Here is a 17,455-nt window from a genome sequence, read left to right on the forward strand (position 1 = left end):
CATTCCGACCATAGTTTCAGGACAAAATTTCGTACTGCAGTTCAAACCTTTTCAACTATTACACTACGAAGCCTCTTGATTCTTACGAAGTGAGGTGGAGTCTCTTGGACGATAAGGACCTAAGGAGCTCTTCAGAACAGGCAGAAAAAGTTTGAATGTCCTGAACTGTACTCTGAAGATTCCAACACTCATCTTGCCAGTTGCCAGACAACGAGACCCCTTTTGGATGTCTTAAAACGAGCTTCTCTGCATACAAGACCCTGCGGATCCGAGGCCTTTTGTAACGGACCATAGCATAAAACCATTTGTTTTTAGATTTTATCTTAAATCGGTTCGTAGCTCCCACGTCCTTTCCCATTTATTAACATTTATTCGCTTACAATTGTTCACATCACGATTGTTTTAACCAATCTAAACTTTATAGACACACATTTACCATACAAGCTCCAATTTTAAGTATCGCTCTCACACTATCTTGCCGTTTTGTTTTTGTTTACAATAACAATAAAGATTTTGGACAATTATAAATGGCATAACTGTCGCTGTTACCCAAAGTGGATGAAAGTTAGTTTATAAATAAATCCTCCGTGTGTTATGGGCGTCGGCTGGTTTGGAATATGTCTCGCGGAAAACACTCCACCAAGGAGTGGCTTTTTGTTAAGCTGTGCCGCACAGTCAGGCTCGTCTTTAAAGTACTTCTTCCCCTTTTAACCAGTAACAGGCTCGTTGCGGGATTAATGTTCCAAAAAATGCAAATGGTATTGTTCCTTAACAGCTAAACATATGCTCTTCCCTCCACAGACGCACGCAGCTAGTACGACATTGAATATTGCCCAAAAAGAAGTGTTTTACACCTACGTGAAGGCCATTTTGAAAATAGGTCCCTTTTTCTCTCTACAGAGCTTTTTTTTTTTGTTGTCACGATCGTTGTTCTAGAAGGGGTCTAGTATTTTTTGTATGCTTAATTTACGTTACGCTTGTCTGTTTTTTAAGTATTCGTTCATTTGGAAGGTACCGAATTGCTAAACCATAGTATCGTTTTTCTGTCGATTAAGTGCTTTTTCTCCAACATGGAGAAGTTTGAACAGTCTACTATCCAGCAGTGTAGCAGCGGCAGTTCCAAAAGGGAAGAAGAAAGAAAAAAACACATCAGGCGGCGGTTCCGATTCCGGGTTGATTGTTCCGTTTGTTCCGTTGTGGTTTCCATGTTGGGGGGGGGGTGTGTTATTAAGATTCTTATAACTAAATCTTGTTTTCGCCTTTTTTACGATTAAATCATCGGCGTTCCACACGCATGTGTGTGTGTGTCTCATCGTATTCTTAGCTTACAAATTTTACGAACTACAAAACTTCTGCTTAACAAACAGTGGCTGCGATAGACACCAGCGTTCTGTGTTAACCGCGGTTCCGTTTTAAGTGTCATTGTGCCCCACTGCCTGTCCTGCTCACCCCCCTCCATCCCGGGACACCGATCAAACCGGCCAGGAGGATCGGAAGGGCGGGACCTGAGCCGTGCCTCACGGGACAGGCTCCTGGGTGTTGGGTTGGTCTCAGAACAGACGCTTCTCGTAGGAGAACAGACCGTGCACGTTACCCTCGAGCTGGGCCGAGTGGGTACGCTTCATGAAGCGCAGCTCACCACTGTAGATCATTTTTCTGCAATAATCGACCCAAAATGACAATATTATTGTGTCCTGCTGGAAGAATGATTTCGGCCCACTTACCTTAAGTTTGAGATGGAACGGGCGCCAATATCCTGGCAGCTGTGCTGAAGTCCACACAGCAGGTACGGCACAAAGCGCAGTATCGAACCCTTATCGACGATGCTGCCACTAACGCCCTGCGCCACACGCATCTTCTCGATCTCGGTGTGATAGTATCGGGAGCTGGCCGCACCCTTACCATCCTTTCGCTCCATCGCCTCCAGACTACCCATGCCGCGGTACTTCTTCAGACGAACGCCATCGCTGAAGTAGTACTCGCCGGGTGCTTCCGATGTACCGGCCAGCAGCGAGCCCATCATCACAGCCGACGCCCCGAGCGAAATTGCCTTCACAATGTGTCCGATCGATTGAATGCCACCGTCCGCTATCACCGGCACACCGTACTGCCGGGCCAGATTGCACACCTGATAGACGGCGGTCGCCTGCGGACAACCGCACGCCATTACCTCCTGCGTGATGCAGATCGATCCCGATCCCATGCCCACACGCAGCGCATCACAGCCGGCCGTGATGAGATTGTAGGCCTGCTGCCGCGTAACCACATTCCCGGCAATAACCTGCAGCGACGGGTACTTCTCCTTTATGAACTTTATCATATTGATCTGATAGATCGAGTTGCCCTGGGACGAATCGAGCACGATCACGTCCACCCCGTTCTGGTACAGCAGCTCCAGCCGATCCTTGTCCTCTTCGCGCGTTCCAATCGCCGCACCCACCAGCAGCTGTTTGTTACTGTCCTTCAGTGCGTTCGGGTAGGTGCGCCCCTTCTTCAAATCTGTCCGCGCGATCAACGCCACCAGCTCGCCCGTTTTGTTCACGATCGGAAGTTTGCCCTTTTTGCTCTTCTCCATAATGCTGTTCGCTTCCTGCAGCGTGACCCCGTTCGGGGCCGTGATCAGATCCTCCAGCTTGGTCATGATGTCCTTCAGCTTAATGTCCACATCGTGCTCGCGGAAGTCGATATCGCGCGACGTAACGATGCCGACCAGGCGCGTGCCAATTTTACCGTTCTCGGTGATCGGGTAACCGGTGAAGCCATTCTTGCGCTTCGCCTCCAGCACGTCGGCGACCGTATTTTCCGGCCCCATCACCAGCGGGTCACGGATGAAGCCATGCTTGTACTTTTTCACCTTATGCACCTCGTTGGCCTGATACTCGGGGGTGCAATTGTGATGAATAATACCGATGCCGCCACACAGCTGGGTAGAAAAAGGGCGAGAAATGTAGAGTTGAAAATTAGTAAACGGCCGCTGTCTGTCTGGCAGGCTGTGCTGTGGCCACTTGTAGGGATTCTTCTGGCACATCTTTTATTTTCACTCGCAATATGCCGGTCGGAAGCCTCTTAAAAAACGGTTGCCAAAACGCAACAAGTTCAGTCTTGTGGTGGGGGAGGGTGTGTTGGAGCGGTTGGAATTATTGTTGTTGTTGTCGGCTATCCGTCCGGCACATTGTTTTACAAACACACACGGGGTGCGAAAAACATTACGAGAGCGCAACAGCAAGCAACACACATAGAGAGCGAGAGAGAAAATAAGAGTTATGCTCACCGCCATCGAGATTGCCATTTCGGCTTCGGTAACCGTGTCCATGGGAGAGGATACGAGCGGTGCCTTCAGCATAATTTTCTTCGTCAACGGCGACGAAAGGTCCACCTCTTCGGCCGTAAAATCGATGTAACCGGGCAGGATAATAAAGTCGCTGTTACGGTGTAATGGAAGGAGAAGACGCAAATGCATAATACATGAATTACCGATCAAAACATATGTTAACAGCGGGCTCCCCGTTTTCTTTGCTGATGCCCCCCCGCCTCAATAACCCACCCACCGCCACACACTTACTTGTACGTCAGGCCATCACTTTTCTTGAACAACTCCTCGCACGAAAGTCCATCCTGCAGATTGTTGGAAGTTCCGTTCTCCATTGCTTTTCTATTGCCCGGTGGGAATTACGTTTCTGCTTCCGATCCGATACGGTTCCTCCAACCGCACTTGAGAATTGCGCAAAAACACGTGGTGATTGGGAAACACGGCAATGGAAATATCACCACGCGTATCGGTTGCGCTAGATAAATGCAAGCTCTAATCGAAAAACTATCTTCCACGAACCGGTATTCTTTGTGTTAATAACCGTTTGGCAATTTACTTTCGGGGTAATTAGCCTTTTTTGGGAGGCGAAAGATTATTGGCACAGAGAAACAACTTCCACACACCACATTTGCCACAAGAAATTAAACAATGTGCAAAAAACGGGACCGATTCAACGTGACAGCTTTGACAGCGGTCGGGAGTTGGGTTGAAAAGTGCTTAGAACGGACACACCTCCCGAGAATCGAACTCGGCCATCGAAACGCGCAACAGCTGACAGCTGTTGGTAGAAGGGCGCAAAAATCGTTGAAATCAAAACAAAAAGTTTGTGTGAGCCCCTTTTTTGTCACCAACGACGCGATGAATATTCCCAGCTATAGACCGAATTATTACAGCTTGGACGATATAACAGTCACCCAGGAGCGGATACCATGCCGGACTACGCAGGATCTTTACATGATGGGTAAGTGGAATTGGGACCACCACCAGCCGTACGGTGCGTACTGAGTGTGATTGTTCCACAGGATTTTTGGATGCCTCGGAAAAGTCGCCCAACCTAAGCAATAACCATACGCTAGAGCTTCCACTTTGGGCCGTGCTACAGCAAGATGAGAGAAATCCACACTTTGAGTAAGTGTTTTCTCTGTGACTGATAGATTGGCCGTCTTCTAACTGCAAACTTCTTCCCCGCGCAGAGCACAGATCCCGGACATTTATAGCGCGGCGTACAAGGAAATCTACAAAGCCGATGCCAATTACGTAGAGCTAGGTGCGCTGTGTAAATTTTACTACGAGCTAGGCATGTACCTAACACGCTACGATGGAACCAACAGTGTGGCGGAGATGTTGCACGTCACGGCTCAGGAGCGAATGAAAGGACTGAAGGACCTGTGTCAGAACGTTGGCAACGAAAGTCTGAATGTGAGCAGTAAGTTCGAATTTAGCGAGCGATTGCTGTACAACGAAGGTTGCAAAACGAACAAAATGTTCGACGATTGGCTCCAGGAACGGCAGGTTCACATCAAATCGACCGAGATTGCCGTCAACTTACGCAAACGCAAGCGAAGCCCGGACGGGGAAACACAGGAAGAACAATAAATCGATCGAGAAGCACACTTTACTGCAGCAAATTTGAAAAACGGTTTCTTCTTTCTAATTACACAATTCCTTCGGTTCGTCTCCGGCAGTCCACACTAGGGCGTTTTACAGGTGTTAGTAAACAGCAATCTGCTTTATTTCTATACCGGACCTATCCCGGGTTGCACCAAACATGGTCGGCATTGTGGCGATCGATTCCTTAATGGTGCGGCTCGGCGTTCGGTGCACCAGGCTCCTGCTCCTCCGGGGTGTGTGGCCAGAACGATGGACGATTGATCGGATCCAGAGCTTGCTGCAGGGAGAGAAAACAATGCATTAGAAACGGTTTCTAAGGCCACAGGAGTTCATGACACGCACCTCGGGGAACGAGTCTCGGAAGTCTTCCATCGTCATCTGGTCGTACGGCAGCAGCGCCTTCAGGGTAGCGATCTGGGTCGTGAAATCGGCAATGCGAGCTTCGGAATCCTTCACGAACTTGGCAATCTCCTGCTGGACTTCCTTCTCCTGCGCCTCCACCAGCTTCGTCACGTTATCGGCCGGGTACGGGATCTGCAGGGCTTCGTACGCCTTCTGGAACTTGTCCACCATGCCAGCGACCGGGACATTCTTCTTGTAGAACGCCCAGTCAATCTTTGGCGGAGTCTCCGGGTTGGCAACGACGCTGGCGAAGGAAAAAATATGAACATAATACCGATTACGAAACACGGCGCCTTTGCACGGGGACCGACGGACACTCGACCCTCACTGACAGATGGATGGATGATGGGGGTTGTGCGTGTGTGTGTCGGTGTGCCGTGGAGTTCCGTAGGGCGACCGGATCTTTTCACTAACCTGCGCAGATATTTGTCGCTCTTGGTCTTGAACGCCGCAAGGTTGGGCTTCTGGTTTGGTGGCACACGCTCGGCCAGAGACGCCCAGTTTACGCTCGATTGAGCAATACGACGAGAAGCCATCGCGCTGGTTTTCCAAAATATCGTACACCTCCGGACAAAAATATGTGTGATCCTGCGTTCGGCGAGAATGAGAAAATCGGCTTATGTAAGTTGACAGCAAGCAAATTCTGGTCGATTCGGGCAGTTTTGACAGCTCGCGGCACTGTGGGAAGGACTGGTGGACAAGAAGAAGAAGTTGCAATTTAAATTGTGTTATTTCTTTTATCGCATTTCTATGGAAAATAGTGAATAAAACAATCGATCGGTTGAAATATATGTTTTCCCAAATAAAATTGTATTTTAGATTTGAAAAGCAGTTTTCCAAAACTTTTCCAAAGCATTTAGCTGTCAAATGATGTGACCATTTCCGCCATCGTGTTTGGTTGTTGTGTTTGGCCAAAGCAGATTGTTTACATTCTTCCCGCCAGCATCGTTCCAAAATGTCCAAAAAGTAAGCATAATTTGTGATTTTTACCTGCGTAATCTAGCATAACGAGCGTCGTTTGTCGTTTTTCTTTTAGATACGGTCTTATTGAACGCGGTGCCGATTCCGGGCCAGTGAAAAAACATGCAGCATTTGCAAGCGACTCCGATTCGGATGACGCCGGTACCAGCAAGGTGAACATCGAGCTTGGTGCGATACAAAAGCGACAGGCACAAGCGTTGCAGCAGAAAGCAGTCGAAGAAGATCCAACCATTTACCAGTATGACGAGCTGTACGACGATATGGTAGAGCAGAGGGAGAAGAGTTCGATTCAAGCGAAGGAACAAACGGTCGACCGGAAGCCAAAGTACATTGGCAAGCTGATGGAAACGGCTGAGCGGCGGAAGAAGGAACAGGAGCGTCGTATCGAGCGACAGGTGCAAAAGGAACGTGATGCGGAAGGTGAAAAGTTTAAAGACAAGGAATCGTTCGTAACGTCCGCTTACCGCGCGAAGCTGGAAGAGATGAAGAAGCTCGAGGAGCAAGAGAAGCGTGAAGAGTACCTCGAATCGATCGGGGACGTCACGAAGCAATCGGATTTGGATGGGTTTTATCGTCACATTTACGATCAGAAAGTCAAAAAGGAAGACAATGATACAGCTGGTAAGGAAGTTGCAAAGGAAGAGGTTGCTTCGCGCGAGGAAGCAACCCGGACAAGTGAAGAACGCGTAGAAGAGAAGCAAGAGCGACCAAAGGCATCGAATCAGCGGGAGCGTAAATATCGTAAGCGAAAGTCAGACGATGAAAATGACGACCAGGCTGAGGATAATCAACCGACCGAGCGGACACATTTGCAATCGAATCTGGACGCGGATTCCGATTTTAGCATCGATTCGGACAGTAGCAGCGATAGCTCGGAGAGTGAAGAGGAAAAGGAGAAAAAGAAGGGCGAGGATGCAGAAGACGGGGCTGCAGAGACGAACGGTCACACAAAACCGGCAGATGTACCGAAGGATGCCGGCAAGGAAGGATCGCCGAAGGAAGCGAATGAAACGGAAGAACCGGAAATCAAGAAGCCCAAACCACCACCGATCGACATCTGGAAGAAGCGTACGGTGGGCGATGTGTTTGAAGCGGCCCGGCAACGATACTTCGAACGACGCCAATTGCAGGAATCATGTTGAGCTCCATGAAATACACGATCCGGTGGTTTAGGATTAACAAGTTAATTTTATTACACTGCGCGTCACCTTCTCCGAAGCAGGATTACATAGTTTACAGGGTGTTGCGGAAGTCTGTCTTCGTCTTGGTCAGGATGCCGGTATCGCCGCACTCCTCGTTGTAGCCCTTGCGGTACTGCATACCGGGTGCCGAGAACCACACGTCGTACCAGGCCTTGAAGTCGTCCGGCGATACGGTCAGCTCGGGCACGTCGAACCGTGGAACGTTCATCGAGTTCATCAGGTCCGGCTTGTTCATGTACCGGCACCGGGCCTCGGTCCAGTCCTCCTCGTTCTCCATCACCCAGTCGCGCATCTTCGGGTCGTCCTTGTCGAAACGATCGAAATCGATACGCTCGATGTCCTCCACCACGACCTCCGTCTCGCCGTAGTCCGACCAGTCGTAGATCAGCAGCTCGGCGTGCGTGCTAATGTCCTTCAGATATTGCTGTTTGTAGATCGTTTCGATATCCTTCAGATACTGATCGGTAAGCGCTTTCGAAGCGACTTCGGCCGGGTTGGCACGCTTCTTGATGCGATCCTTAACCACGTTCACGGGCACATCCAGATAAATGACCAGATGAGGCTTCATCAGGTCACAGAAGGTGTTCTTCACAATGTCGTAGTACACCGATCGTGCTCCCTTCGAGATGTATCCATTGCGGAACATCGCCTCCACGAACACAAAATCGGAGTACACGCTGCGATCGAGCACTACGCCCTCGCCCGTGCTGAACAGGTGGGCCAACGCGTCCACGTACTGCGAAAAACGCTCCACCATCATGCGCACCTGGAACGTGGCCACATTGCGATGGGTTGGGTTTTGATGGAATTTCGTCACATCGAAGCTTTGCATGTTGACCGGCAGTTGCGGGTCGAGCTGGCGCAGATCGTAACCGTACGGATTGATGTAGTAGTTGTCCATCGTTACCTCCGGGAAGTACTTCATTTCCAGCTCGGCTGCAAGCTCCTTCGCGAACGCGGATTTACCTGCCGCGATCGGACCGTCCACCACAACAACCTAAAACAATGCAGAAAATCACACATTTATTCTTACAGAATGTTTCCTACACACAACACAACACTCACCTTGGTGTTTTCGTCGAACCGGCTGGTCGTGTTCTTTCTCAGCACGTCCATGCACGCATTCAGTGCCGAGTACTCCTTCTCCAGGTACGGGAACGGTTTCGGCTTGCTCAGCTTCGAGCCGCGCAACGTTTTACCGGAAATGTTGCGTGCCGCGACGAAGAACGGGCTGACCGGCGATCCGGCCACCTGCGCACCCTTCACCAGGCGCACTCCGATACGGAAAACACCCGACATTTCGTTGCAGCGCTGCGGGATCTAGCTACGGAGACGGAACGGAAAAACGGACCACACAATCAAAACATTACACGCTCCCGGTGGCAGCAAAATTACGTAAGATCGGACAGTGTATTTAGGCACGAACTGGGAATAACAGGCACATACAACCGATGGCGGGGAAGGGAAATTGAAGCGGTATATAATACGGATAGAAGTACCTTGCAGAAAAGGCTTACGGGGACCGAAAAATGCTGCACAAGTTGATAAAAACACTTGGCAGTCTCAGCTGAATCGGATATTTTCTTCGTTCGGCAGATTTAGATCTGTTTCGGGCGCGGTTGTCAACAGTGACAGCACCGTCGAAAGTGATCTAAATATGGACAGTGGGAGTGTCTCTACAACAGAAAATATCAGTTTGTGTATTTTTTTCAAATTATATAAATTTACTATGATTTCTTCAAAGATTTTTTTAATGAATATCTATCAATATGAAGAAGCAATAGGGCCAGGACGTCCGTCATGAATAAAAAAAACTGGGACTCTTCGCCTGCTGCAACAGTCCTGGACGCCGCTCACGATTTAACCAGAGGTTTTCAGATCTCGCGGAGGACAAAATAGGTGAACCCCCGGCTATCTCATTCAAGAGACCTTGTATTAAAGGCCTTATCAAGAGACTCTAGTAATAGGGGCCTCTCAAAGATTTGATCTGTTAAGGGTCCACAACTTCCCTCTCCGCCTTCCGGCTACCAAGGTGCGTCACAGCGACTAGCGCCGTCGCCTGCTTATCAATTATTCCAGCCGTTACAGTGGACGCATCAACTCCGTATCAATTTGAGTGTCAAGGCTACTCTGTTCCTGTGGACGACCTAAGAGGACTTTATGAGCTGGGTCGTTTGGTGTCATTCCCACAACATGACCAGCCCACTGGAACCTCATGAGCCAAATTCGCTGAACGATGGTGCAATTATTGAACAGATGATGGAGCCACTCGTCGATTGTCTTTCCACACATACGGGTCCAAAGATAGTTTTGAGCAGTTTAATCTCGAACTCGATTAAGACGGTATCTTCGGTTTGGGACCGAATCCATGTCTCAGATGATCCACTTCTGATACAGAGTGATGTTCCCTTTTCGGATCGATGCCAAACGCGAGGGAAGCGTTTTTAAACTTTAGGAGGTAGAGCCTCATACGTGATTCTCAATTATTCTTTCTACTTATTTTTTCTGCTTTCTATCATAACCCTCATCGAGTGCCATCCAAAAGCACTCGCTTTGTAGAGTTGTTTCACAGCTAGATGTTTAAATATTGCAAGCCTCTAGCTTTCTACATTTCCTAACTTTTATCTTCGCACTCTCGCATGAACAGTAGAGCAATACAAAGAACCACAAAAGAAAGTTTAATTAGGAAGAGATACAATACATTCCACGAAAAGTTCACAACTGATTAATCTATCTCAATGCGATCAAATCTCCCCAATCGTTGTGTTAAGCTTTCTCACATCTATCACACCCCGTTACGGATTTGTGGATGATAGTGTTTTGACGACAAACAGAACTGAAGCAAACTAACTGAATTCAATTAAGAGCAAATGACTTCATTTCACACAGAAACACTCACACATGCTGCTGCTGTTCCCGTGCAGGTAAAACGTATCGAAAAGTTTCCCGAAAAGTTATATTCCACCGAGGCGCACCGAACGGGGTGAAGGAAAGTTGGCCGCAACTTTAACAGCTGTCAAGCAACCGTCTCATGATCAGCTCGATCAAACGTACATTAAAGGATTGGCGGTGATGCTCCAAATACCTTCGAGAAGCGAAAGGAGCAAAGAGGAACAAAGCAGAGCTAAAAGAATGGAGTGAAAAATTGCACTCGCGCCACCGTGGTATAGTTGGCAAGAAAACTACTTACGAGTGAAACATCAATACTAATGCTCCCATATCCTGGCTCTGCATCAATTGCTCCGTGCCGTGCCCCGGAGGGAGGCACAAGACTCGCGCAAGTTTGCTGCACGCTGCACTTAACCTATCCGCTGCAGCTCGCACGATCGTCGGCGAGCGAGTGAGCGAGTGGCAAACTTTATCCTTCAACCTATTGGGGGAAAATGATGCCGAGTGAAAACTTACCTTTTCGGGCGAGGCCACCAACAACAACGGGGGAAAAAGGCAACCGGCTAAGGCAAAGAAACAAGAAGTGCACACTAAGTTGTGACCAACCGTTTAGGTAAAGGTTACCATAAATATCGTAGGTGAAATTGAGAGGAAGGAAAAAAAAAGCAGGAGAAAATCCCCACAGAAAACACACACACACACATGAGTGAAAAGAAATACCTGAAGATGCTGGTAGAAACGCTCGGTGTACTTTTCTCTTTCGGGTTGAGCCACGAATTATGTGGCAAGTTTGGAGGGACGATAGTTTCCACACTTTTCCTCGCAAGAGTAGCCTGGGAAAAGAAAAATGTTTATCTGGTTAGATTTGCGTGAGCTTTTTGATAATCGTTTGGTTGCAGCTGACGTGCCGTGGAGTAGTGTTTTCCCGAGCAGGTGGCCTTCATTTTTGTACAAATAATTGAAATCGAAGGAGCAAAAAGTAGACGCACGCAGCCGAATCGTAACCTTGGCCGTGGCCATACCAGCGCATCTATCATTTCCTGTTCCAATCGGGCCGCACGCCCGAAGCACGTTCGATGAAAGCGAAGGGGTGAAATTTAATAAAACTCCATCCATTTTCGTGATAATTTGTCTCGACGCGTATGTGCTAGCAGCGTCCGGAAGCCAGGCATTGTTTCGCGCTCTGTTTCGCGTTCCACACCGTACTTTGCCAATCTCAGCGTCTGTGCCATTTCATATCGGCTCACTTAAACGCAGGCACCACTGCCAACTGGTGCCCGGGCGCGATTTGATGAAGTGATGATGGTAATTTTTCTCCATCGCATCAGCCCGAATGAAGACAAACGATCGGCTGAAAGCGTACGGGAAGCCGTAACCGTAAGACGCGCGCAGTCTTCCTGTTCGCGAGCTGCACGAGATACAGACATTCTTTGCGGCATTTGGTGGCCGGTGGAAGGATTTTTTTTTTGTTTCATTTCCGCTGCTCGAAAATCGCAGCTGGTCGACGACGATCGTGATCGTGACGCGAGTGCACTTCGATGGAAGTTTTCCGGTGGGGAAGGGGGGAAATTTAATAATCGTAATTAAACTACCCCCCCCTTTCTGGCGTTCGAGAGCTTCCGAGTTGGACAAAGTCGGATAACACTCACAACACACGCAAGTGGGTACAACTCTTCGTCGGGATGGTTTCGATTGTAGAGACCACACCTAGCAGGGAAAGGGTATTGCAGGGACTTCAGGTTTGCTAGTAAAAAATTCGAAAAAAGGTTTCGAGTCTGGAGCAGTTGTTCGGGATGTACGTGATTTTTCGTGAAGAAATTGCTTCTGGGAGCCGGCACAGTCTCGGCTGTCCGGTTTTGCGATGCCGCTCAGAATGTGCTCTCCCGTTTTGGTGCGTTGCACTGTGGGGAAATTCCGATGCTTGTCTAGGAGTAAAATAAAAATTCATTTTTAATGTTAACAACTGCTTAATAAATTATTTAAAATATCTGCTTGAAAACATAACCGATGGAGACGCCTGGTGTTTAGTAGTTTTGTGGCGGGACTAAAAATTTAGTGTTTTTCGCATTTATTGCTGTAGATTCATATAATGTTGTGTGTTTAAATAAATCATTTATCAATATAGATGTAATAAAGTTAAAAAATTAAAATAAATCAGAATTGCTCGGATAAAAAAACCCAGCGAAAAGGCTTACTAATGGAGACGCCTGGTGTTTGTAATACCACTGCAGCATACTGCAATACGATATCCTGATCGATGTTGTTGTTTTTGTTGTTGATGTTGTTTTTAAAAATTTGGCATAAAATTGTGTAAAAAAACAATAATTTAGCCGATCGAAATTGTAAACAACTCATAGTGTCCTGTGTGATTTTGTTTCCTGTTCTAGGTGAAAATTTCGTTATTACCACATGGATTGTCACATGGGACATTTGTTTTTTTTTTTCGTTTTTCTCCACCAAATTGTTTCACGTGCGTTGGAAGAAACCGGCGTACAGATGAAGCCATACGGTGTATGACATCGATAAGGTTGCGAAAATTGTCACAATGGGATCGTTCTAGGTAAGAAAAACTTAATTTCTTGTGTTTAGAATTTTGTGGGTCGAGTGGAGTGGTCAAGAGAATATGGGCCTATTACAGTGCAATTGGTTGAAAGTTTATTGAAGAAAGTACACGACACCTGGGAGGCCTTGTTTTTAGATTGTGATTAAGTCGATGGTACGAAGAATTGGTTATTTTATGCTATGCTATTTAAATTCCACCCTGTCGAGCATTTGCATTTAAGGATAAAAGTTTGCCTGAAAACTATCTGTATAGTCCTGAGCCGGTTACACGTGCGACCGATTAAAAATTAATCTTAATCCTTTCCTCAAAGTGATGTAAATGTTTCACCCCCCCTCCCAACACAGTGAATAAAACAATAAAAAAAAATCCCCTCATAAATGTTTCAAGCAAATGTGGCTGTGTGTTGCGGTTTTCGAACAGTTTAATCTAGATGTGTAAACTGCAAAGCTTCATCACAGTTAATTAATGGGTTTTGGCTGGATTTTGTTGCTACTACTGCTGCTGCTGCTGCTGCTCCTGGTGGTGCTGCTGCTGCCGAGCGGCAAGAAAACCACAACCGGTGTAAAATGAATGATTGTTATTACCTTCTTCGGTGTGTAATCGGAAAAGCTTCACACGTATCAACACGGCAACCGAGATGCGGATGTAGCTTGTGTAGCTCTCCCTTATTTTCCGATTCCGCACCAGAGACGCCATTAATTTATTGAAAATGGGCATCCCATTATAGGAGAGCAGCCATTTTCCCAGCCAAAGGTTAATTATGAAACTGGGTACGGTTCCTGTACGCTGAAGGTTCCTGTTGTGTCCCGTTGTCCGGGTTCCAGTAGCTAGGCTAAGCGCAAAATTTTGTCCAGCACAAGCAGCAACACGCTGCAGGTTCCACGGGGTTTCCCGGGTGACAAACAAATCGCATACACCGCACGTACGTACGCTTCTTTCTCCCATCTGCAAAACCTGCCGACCGCTGTCGATTTTGGAACCCACTCACTCGCTGCCCTGGAACGTTCCAGTTAGGTTGATGCTGCTTCGGCAGACACCAGTCGAATATCCCCACGTGAGTGATAAGTTTAAATTAAACTTTGTCTCGAGCTTTCGTGTCTTACTTCGTTTTATTTTCATTTCATATTGTTTCGTTTCCTCTCGCACGCTTGTTACAAGTTGTCCCTCCTAACTGGGTGGGTTTTGCCTTTTTTTTTGCCCGGTGGAGATATGTTTGTGCTGGTCCGCAAACAGGACATCACACTTGCAACGGGGACAAGTCGAGTTTCGGGGAACAATATGTATGCTCGTTTTGGGTTTTTTGGTGTTGTTGTTGTTGTTGGGTAGCAGCTATTCTTTTACTTTCCTACGATGAATTTTTCTATTCAACAACCCTTGTACGGTACACGTGCGCCAATACGTGCCCGTGCGCTGGCAGACGCTGGCCCCGAGATAGATATGTGTCGCTGGGAACCGATGCACATTTCTGGTACAGCTTTTTTTGTCATTTCGGTTGTTTTGAACAAGCGGCAAACTCCCGCAAACACACACACCTTCCTCGTACGGTTGAATGTAATTATTGAAATGTTGCTCTTGGTGCGAAAGCATTTTGGTGTATGAAGGTGGCAAACGATGCAGAGCTATGGTTGGATTCGTTCGTTCCAGCAGTGTTCTATACTTGTGGATTAATTTTTATTCATTTTCATGTGACATAATAACTAGTATTTTTCATTTAGCTTTATGTTTTAAATTTTATATAGAATTCGGTTCAACTGATGAGAATGAACTATAGTCCATTTTTTTATTACATAAATAAGTATAAAATACTAAAACACCAGGCGTCTCCATCGATAAGTATTTTCTTTTATACATTAGAGTTTAAAATATTCATGAAATCTTTTCGAAAGGATATTTATTTCATTTTTAAAATAAATCATTGATGTTCATGTAAAACACAGATTAACTGATGTGCAAGAGCGCAAGTGCCGAAGTTTTATTAAAAATGTAGTCAAAAACTAGTAAACCACCAGGCGTCTCCATTGAATACCATTCTTCTTTTATATACTTCTAGTTTCAAATATTGATTAAAGCAATACGACCAAATCGTCGTTCTTGAATAAAAAAATCTAGAAGAATGATTTTTTTCTTTCTAAAAATAGGCAGGTTTTTAATATTATACATCTACCGATGATTGAGTCGCGAGAAAAAAATACAATTATGGCAAGTTTGTTCATTCTGCATTTTTTTTAATTGCATTAAGTACCTCAATTCATATTTTCTTTAGATGCAGTGTCTAAAGCTGCAAAACATCCTCATGAAAACTATGATCCTTCCGAAAGCTACATTGTAGTTTTGTAACCTGCAACGAACGTTCCAAGACCGATCGAGTCCCAGAATAGGTCTAAGTGTACGTGTGCGCATATTACACCACTAGAGATCACTCGAAGGAAAAGCCATCCTGCAGAAGTTTGAACAAAGTTTCACCAGTTCTGGTGCAAAGTTTTAACCAAAAACCCGAACCTCGGTTGAATACCGCAACGTGTCAGAATGCAACGGACATGACGTTCGGTAGCTTGGCGCTAACGCTCCTCCAAGGCTGTCAACGTGCAGTTGAGCGAAAAATCTATCCTGTCTCTTTTCATTAAATAAATCTCCCAAAACATCTGCTTATTCTGCAAGTCACTCGTCGAAAACTTTGTATCACTGACTGGTATCGTCCGCAATGCCGCCCCATAAAGTGCATTGCAGCTCCGAAACTGTAACAAGCGGTGCTCATTTACGAAACGCGAAATGAATGAAATGGGACGGGAAATGCCTTAATGCCGAATTGATAAAGCAAACGAAGACGGTGGCACTTAATTTTGTTTGTCCATAGCGTAGTTACACCCGCAGCACACCACACACACATACGGGGAGGACAGCTTCACAGCAAAACCACAACAAACCCAGCCGAGAGCGCTCGGCGCGAGAGATCACAATGATTGCAGCGAGACCACGAGACCCACCCGAGCGCACGTTTCGGTCACGTGGGACAGTAAGAAGAAGAGGAATAAAAAAGAAGGATAAAGAGCGACGTAAAAACAACTGCCGAGGTGCTTTCCCGGTAGATTCCGCTTTTATCTTGCCTGTGTCGTGTCGTTGGCCATTCCAGCAGCAGCAGCAGCAGTAGCAGCCAGTCCAGCGGATTTCGGTTAAGAAACAAGCAAAATTTAGAGCAAATTACCGCTTCCGTCCATTCTGTACCCCTTTTTCCCTTCTCGTTTGCCCCACCCCCCCCCACTCGCCCTCGGTAAAGGTCGGGCTCCCCTCTCACCCATCATCTATCTGAAAACCGCTGTAGGAGTTGTTTGCTTTTGGGCTGCAGCAGCGCCAGCAAAACTCGGAGAGTTCGGATTTTTGGGAACTTGTTTCTTTTGCACTACACGTTCTTTTTATTTCTGGGTGTCTGTGTGTACGTGTGTGTCTTTGTATGTGTGCAAATTTAATGACACCATCTGTGGCTTTTTTGCGAGGCGCTTCACTCCTTTCTTCCTCCCACTTCACTCCATCGAAAACTTGGTGAGTGAAATTTTACTTAATTTTTCCGACTTCCTTTTGCTGAGAAACGCTCACACACACTTATACACACACACGCGTCCTTTAGGCAAGTTGGCCACTTCCCGGGGTTCCCGCTCACTACGGGCCACATCAGCTAGGGTAGTGTGCAGAATATTTATGGGCTTGAATTTTTATTACCTGCTTTTTTTTTTCGCTTCCGAACCCGGCGTGCATTATCCGCTCCGGGGGAGGAGGGGGGGCAGTTTTGTGCCTCGTGCACTAATATGCACGCGCCATTTTCCGTTCTCGCCTAAATCCTCACTGCGAGGAAGAGGGAGAAAAAGCACCAGCGAGAACTAGCTCGAGCGAGTTTCGTTCGTGCCAAACGTAGATTATTAATATGCTAAATGGAGCGTACCGAATAATTGCACCATTTTCTCGGGCGAACCACCATCACCGCCACCATCGCCATCACGGTCAGGACCAGCGTGTTTTTCTTTCTGGTTGGTTTTTTTTCTTCTTGCTACTGTTGTTAATATATATGTATTTCTTCGGAACCACCGCCACTTGGCTCGGCAGCCTGTCGGTGAGTTGCATGCGCGCGGGCGAACAGGAACCGATAGAATCAAGTGTCCTCGTGATTTGCCATTAAGTTGCTTGCTCGAGCGCTCGTCGGACGCCACGTTCGGAAACGCGGCAGCAAACGAGCACATCCCGCGCAACAGCGCTAGAAACTAGAAGCTTCAAATGATATGCTTCCATTTGCGGAACCATTTCAGTTTAGCATATGTTTCGGGGGTTGTTTTTTTCTTCTTTGTGGTTGTTATCCTGCTACTGCTCTCCGTTATGCTGGGCCGTTTGTTGCGGTTCTCAGCTGCTGTGCCGAAAGAATGTTGCCGCTTATTAGGTGGATGCGAATCTAGTGGCGAGCGTGGGGCGTGCGGCTCAAATAAAGTAATCGGACAGCCGTTTATTCTGTGT

General features: G+C 47.0%; 5 protein-coding genes across 6 annotated transcripts; 2 read left to right on the top strand and 3 right to left on the bottom strand.

Annotated features, from left to right (window-relative positions):
• Positions 1 to 309: 309 nt before the first annotated feature.
• LOC118507969 (inosine-5'-monophosphate dehydrogenase) lies at positions 310 to 3,987 on the bottom strand. Its single transcript, XM_036047300.1, has 4 exons — positions 3,563 to 3,987; positions 3,272 to 3,422; positions 1,725 to 2,923; positions 310 to 1,656 (listed from the first exon to the last, which is right to left on the bottom strand). The coding sequence occupies exons 1-4, from the start codon at positions 3,643 to 3,645 to the stop codon at positions 1,551 to 1,553; spliced, it is 1,539 nt and encodes a 512-aa protein (XP_035903193.1). The 5' UTR covers positions 3,646 to 3,987; the 3' UTR covers positions 310 to 1,550.
• A 90-nt stretch (positions 3,988 to 4,077) lies between these two features.
• On the top strand, positions 4,078 to 4,947 carry LOC118507972 (DNA replication complex GINS protein PSF3). The gene is made up of 3 exons (XM_036047304.1): positions 4,078 to 4,271; positions 4,333 to 4,438; positions 4,504 to 4,947. Exons 1-3 carry the CDS (start codon positions 4,169 to 4,171, stop codon positions 4,904 to 4,906), a joined length of 612 nt encoding a protein of 203 aa, XP_035903197.1. The 5' UTR covers positions 4,078 to 4,168; the 3' UTR covers positions 4,907 to 4,947.
• Positions 4,908 to 5,949, bottom strand: LOC118507973 (ATP synthase subunit d, mitochondrial). Its single transcript, XM_036047305.1, has 3 exons — positions 5,738 to 5,949; positions 5,264 to 5,567; positions 4,908 to 5,198 (listed from the first exon to the last, which is right to left on the bottom strand). The coding sequence occupies exons 1-3, from the start codon at positions 5,857 to 5,859 to the stop codon at positions 5,106 to 5,108; spliced, it is 519 nt and encodes a 172-aa protein (XP_035903198.1). The 5' UTR covers positions 5,860 to 5,949; the 3' UTR covers positions 4,908 to 5,105.
• A 185-nt stretch (positions 5,950 to 6,134) lies between these two features.
• On the top strand, positions 6,135 to 7,491 carry LOC118507971 (nuclear speckle splicing regulatory protein 1). The gene is made up of 2 exons (XM_036047303.1): positions 6,135 to 6,289; positions 6,360 to 7,491. The coding sequence occupies exons 1-2, from the start codon at positions 6,279 to 6,281 to the stop codon at positions 7,444 to 7,446; spliced, it is 1,098 nt and encodes a 365-aa protein (XP_035903196.1). The 5' UTR covers positions 6,135 to 6,278; the 3' UTR covers positions 7,447 to 7,491.
• Positions 7,473 to 9,157, bottom strand: LOC118507970 (NADH dehydrogenase [ubiquinone] 1 alpha subcomplex subunit 10, mitochondrial). 2 transcript variants are annotated; one of them, XM_036047301.1, is made up of 3 exons: positions 9,006 to 9,157; positions 8,572 to 8,830; positions 7,473 to 8,503 (listed from the first exon to the last, which is right to left on the bottom strand). In XM_036047301.1, the coding sequence occupies exons 2-3, from the start codon at positions 8,803 to 8,805 to the stop codon at positions 7,538 to 7,540; spliced, it is 1,200 nt and encodes a 399-aa protein (XP_035903194.1). In that variant the 5' UTR covers positions 8,806 to 8,830; positions 9,006 to 9,157; the 3' UTR covers positions 7,473 to 7,537. The 2 variants fall into 2 exon arrangements, with proteins under 2 accessions (XP_035903194.1, XP_035903195.1); XM_036047302.1 differs by having other exon boundaries at positions 8,572 to 8,826; positions 9,006 to 9,147.
• Between the last annotated feature and the right edge of the window lie 8,298 nt (positions 9,158 to 17,455).

Source organism: Anopheles stephensi, chromosome 2 (genome assembly GCF_013141755.1).
Source record: "Anopheles stephensi strain Indian chromosome 2, UCI_ANSTEP_V1.0, whole genome shotgun sequence".
Lineage (NCBI taxonomy): Eukaryota > Metazoa > Arthropoda > Insecta > Diptera > Culicidae > Anopheles > Anopheles stephensi.

Coding starts and splice junctions, on each gene's coding strand:
- LOC118507969 (XM_036047300.1), bottom strand. CDS start 3,645: ATGGAGAACGGAACTTCCAACAATCTGCAGGATGGACTTTCGTGCGAG. Junction 3,423..3,562: donor AGTGATGGCCTGACGTACAA/GTAAGTGTGTGG, acceptor ACACCGTAACAG/CGACTTTATTATCCTGCCCG. Junction 2,924..3,271: donor AAATGGCAATCTCGATGGCG/GTGAGCATAACT, acceptor TTTTCTACCCAG/CTGTGTGGCGGCATCGGTAT.
- LOC118507972 (XM_036047304.1), top strand. CDS start 4,169: ATGAATATTCCCAGCTATAGACCGAATTATTACAGCTTGGACGATATA. Junction 4,272..4,332: donor GCAGGATCTTTACATGATGG/GTAAGTGGAATT, acceptor ATTGTTCCACAG/GATTTTTGGATGCCTCGGAA. Junction 4,439..4,503: donor GAGAGAAATCCACACTTTGA/GTAAGTGTTTTC, acceptor TTCCCCGCGCAG/AGCACAGATCCCGGACATTT.
- LOC118507973 (XM_036047305.1), bottom strand. CDS start 5,859: ATGGCTTCTCGTCGTATTGCTCAATCGAGCGTAAACTGGGCGTCTCTG. Junction 5,568..5,737: donor AGCGACAAATATCTGCGCAG/GTTAGTGAAAAG, acceptor TTCCTTCGCCAG/CGTCGTTGCCAACCCGGAGA. Junction 5,199..5,263: donor TCCGAGACTCGTTCCCCGAG/GTGCGTGTCATG, acceptor CTCTCCCTGCAG/CAAGCTCTGGATCCGATCAA.
- LOC118507970 (XM_036047301.1), bottom strand. CDS start 8,805: ATGTCGGGTGTTTTCCGTATCGGAGTGCGCCTGGTGAAGGGTGCGCAG. Junction 8,504..8,571: donor GGTTCGACGAAAACACCAAG/GTGAGTGTTGTG, acceptor GCATTGTTTTAG/GTTGTTGTGGTGGACGGTCC.